This window comes from Aptenodytes forsteri, unplaced genomic scaffold (genome assembly GCF_000699145.1).
Source record: "Aptenodytes forsteri isolate BGI_AS27 unplaced genomic scaffold, ASM69914v1 Scaffold258, whole genome shotgun sequence".
Taxonomy (NCBI): Eukaryota; Metazoa; Chordata; class Aves; order Sphenisciformes; family Spheniscidae; genus Aptenodytes; species Aptenodytes forsteri.
Genome location: NW_008795250.1, coordinates 1,852,998 through 1,856,701, shown reverse-complemented (window position 1 = coordinate 1,856,701; position 3,704 = coordinate 1,852,998). Strand labels below are relative to the sequence as shown.

The 3,704-nt window shown below is 62.6% G+C and overlaps 1 protein-coding gene across 1 annotated transcript in view; it reads left to right on the top strand.

The window, feature by feature from the left end:
* Positions 1-3,704, top strand: part of LOC103898581 (lysyl oxidase homolog 1) — a 31,887-nt gene that overhangs the window by 22,898 nt on the left and 5,285 nt on the right. Inside the window, exon 6 of the mRNA XM_009278863.2 lies at positions 76-499. Within this exon, the coding sequence (XP_009277138.2) occupies positions 76-499 (424 nt within the window). The remainder of the gene's footprint in view (positions 1-75; positions 500-3,704) is intronic.

The window sequence follows — 3,704 nt, the reverse complement described above, 5'->3', positions numbered from 1 at the left end:
GGCGGGGTGGCCATGGCTTCGGCGGCGGCGGGCGCCAGCGTGGTGTACCCCTTCCAACCCCGGGCACGCTATGAGGACTACGGGGAGGAGCAGAGCCCCTATAGAGCCCAGGGTTACTACCCGGCGGCCGAACGCCCCTACCCCCCCCCCCCCCCCCCCCCCTGGCGCGGCGCCCCCCCCCGCCGGTACTCCCATAGCTTGTATCACGATGCGGGGGGCTCACCGGAGCAGGGCGGCCCGGACTCGTACGCCAACCAGCAACCCGCCGGCCACGGCATCGCATCGGCCGATAACCTGCAAGCTCCCGCCGGGACGGGGTACGGGAGCCAGTACCCACCCTACGAGCCGCAGCCGCCTTTTCGGGCACTGGAGCCTTACGGGGTTCCTCGCCCCGAGTCCTACCTGCCTGCCAGGAGTCCCGAAATGCCGCAAGCCGTCCCCGATAGCCAAGCCCGGGTCAGCGTGGGCAGCGTCTACAGGCCCAGCCACGGCGGACGGGGTGAGTCTAGGGGGGGACCCTGGGGCGGGTGGCAGCTCCCCAGGTTGGGGTGGTGCCCCGGGTGCTTCATCACCTGGGGAGAAGACATCCCCGAGGGCAGAGCCCTCTGCACCCGTGTCTGGTGCCAGTCGCTGTCCAAGGATGCTGCCCCGGTGCTATGGGGACAAACGTAGCCGAGGGGCCACTGAGGGGCTGGGGCTGTTGAAGACCCTACGTGTTTTGGGAATGATGTTTGAGGTGGTGAAGAACGGGGAGGAAAGGGAAGGGGCGCACAGGGGCAAGTCCCAGCAGGGTCTGGGCTTGGGGTGCATCTGTGCCGTGTCCCAGGTCATCCTGTGCTCATCAGGTGGGTCTGTGCCGTGTCCCGGGTCATCCCATGCTCGTGGGGTGGGTCCGTGCTGCATCCCAGGTCATCCCACGCTTGTCGGGGGCATGCGATGCTCCTAGGGTGGGACAGTGCCGTGTCCCGGGTCATTCTGGCCGTGTGCCCTGGGCTGGGGCAGGCTCGGTTCGCGGGGTGGATCTGTGCTGCCTCACCCGGGGCCGATCGCCCCCATCGCCCCGCCGTGCCGGCCGCATCGGGGCCGCAGCAGGGGACCAAGGTCGCAGCAGGGACGCCGTCATTTCACGTCCTACTGACCCCGATCCTGATGAAATCCTGTGGCTTTTGACTGAGGCTTGCCAAGAGTGTTTTTGCTCTGTGGTGAAGTTGGGAAGCAAGGCTGGAGGGCGTGAGGAACAGCAGCCTGGGGGATCTGTTCCCTGCCTGTCCCTTGGGAAAACCCATCTCAGCTGAAGCCTCTGACCCATCTGATCCCATAACCCACCCAGCCCCATCTCTGGTTTCTGAGAAAATACCATCCCAGAGGGTTCGTACTGGGGGAAGCGTTCGTCCCAGCCCTGCCCCGTTGCGTGCGAGCAAGTAAACACAGCGAGAGCAGCCGGGCTGGGTCAGCCCGAGGTCCAGCCGGCCCCGCCGAAGATGTGTGGGAAAGAGCTTGGGGACAGGGTTTGTGCGGGGAGGATCTTCCCCCGGATCTCTGCCCGCCTTGCCGGGAGCAGCCGCTCCTGCCGGGCGAGGGATGTAGGGGCGAGGGATGGAAGGATGAGGGATGCCGGCGGTCCCGTGTCTCTGGGGAGGGATGCCTGCCCTGCAGATGACCCGAGGCGACGGAGGGAAATGAGAAGATGCCTGCCAAGTTTATCTTCTCCCTGTTGGCAAAGGCTGTGTCCTTCAAGGATGCCTGGAAGCTGGGCCCGGAGGTGATAGTGCCATGGCTCTGCCAGGGGGTTTCGTTTCTGAGAAAATACCATCGGGTTCGTACTGGGGGAAGCGTTCGTCCCAGCCCTGCCCCGTTGCGTGCGAGCAAGTAAACACAGCGAGAGCAGCCGGGCTGGGTCAGCCCGAGGTCCAGCCGGCCCCGCCGAAGATGTGTGGGAAAGAGCTTGGGGACAGGGTTTGTGCGGGGAGGATCTTCCCCCGGATCTCTGCCCGCCTTGCCGGGAGCAGCCGCTCCTGCCGGGCGAGGGATGTAGGGGCGAGGGATGGAAGGATGAGGGATGCCGGCGGTCCCGTGTCTCTGGGGAGGGATGCCTGCCCTGCAGATGACCCGAGGCGACGGAGGGAAATGAGAAGATGCCTGCCAAGTTTATCTTCTCCCTGTTGGCAAAGGCTGTGTCCTTCAAGGATGCCTGGAAGCTGGGCCCGGAGGTGATAGTGCCATGGCTCTGCCAGGGGGATCGGGGTGCCCATGGGTGGGTGGACAACCCTCGCTGGCCAACGAGCCCATCAGCGGGACACCCACCTCTCGGTGCAGGAGCCCCCAGCCTCCTTCTTCACATTTTTCCTTGATAAAGAAGGGAATAAAGATCATCTGACCAGCCCAAGGGAGGTGGCTCTCTGGGCCCATCCCGCTGCCCGGCCTCTCCTCCGGGTCACCTACTGCTCTCTCCAGTCAAGCTTTGTTTGGGGAAAGCTGTCACCTCCCTGGGGGTCACCAAAAAAACACAAAAACCCCAAGCCTGTCACCTGCGGGGCCGCCCTTCAGGCAGGTTTCTTAATTGGTCAAAACACTTTATAAAGCCGAATCAGATGTTAATTATGCGCCTAAGCTCTTTAAGAGCCTCCTAATCGGCTCAGGAATGTGCAGCGTTCCCGGCCCCTCGCTGGGGCACCTGTGGGGTTAATTAAGCAATTAGATCCCACCGGCTTTTGAGAGGGTTTATAGGGGCTTGCATGAGCATCGTGGATCGTCTGCCTCCCTCCATCCAAACCAGCTGGTGAAGTCACCTTAGAAGATGAGAGTTGAAATGGTTTCCAGCCACCGTGGTGGAGGTGGGAGAGGAGCATCTCACGTGGCTTGGTCAAGAGAGGGAGATAAAGGCAGTAGACCAGGCTTTGGCAAGGAGATGAGGAGGAGACACCAAACATCTTCATGTCTCCTACTCACGGCCTTTGCAGAGGACCCAAGTGTCACCCAAGTCTTGCCCAGGGGCTGAACCATCTCGTGCAAAGGAGGTCTTGGCTGGTGAAAGCCAAGCCCACGTGGCATCTAAGCTGTGGGGGCAGATAGCCCACCCCTCCTCGTGGGGTTCGGCCAAGGTGCCGGTTCCCACCGGGGCTCCCCACTCTCAACCGACCCCCAGGAGGCATCTCCAGGGGCTTCCTCACCCTGACCGCTCCCCGGACCCCTCCCCTCTGCTTTCCTCCATCTCCAGCGGGGTTTTTTGCCTTGCCCTCATGTGAACGGGTCGCCTGGTGTTGGTTTTTGAATGGGAGCGGGTTTTGGAAATCCCATGGGACGATGGGGATTTTGGGACCCACTAAGCTTGAGTCGTGGTGGCTGTGGTGACACCTGAGGATGCCGTCACCCACAGATGGGGCAACTGGGCCGGGAGATGACAATCTTGCTGGGAAAGTCTCCCTCTTGTGGGCTTGGGGTTGGGTTTGGGTTGATTTTGTTGCTGTCTTCAGGCATTTAACAACCAACTGGGGATCCCGAGAAGATTCTGTGGGGCTGGGATGGGGGGGATGAAGGGGTGTGTTAGGAGGTGCTGGAGGAGGGGTGCTGCAGGGCTGGGGTGGGATGGGATGGGATGGGATGGGATGGAGTGCATCAGGAGGTGCTGGAGGAGGGATGCTGTGGGGATGGAATGGGATGGGGGGATGAAGGGGTGCGTCTCGGTCGCCCGGGGTTGTCCCCAC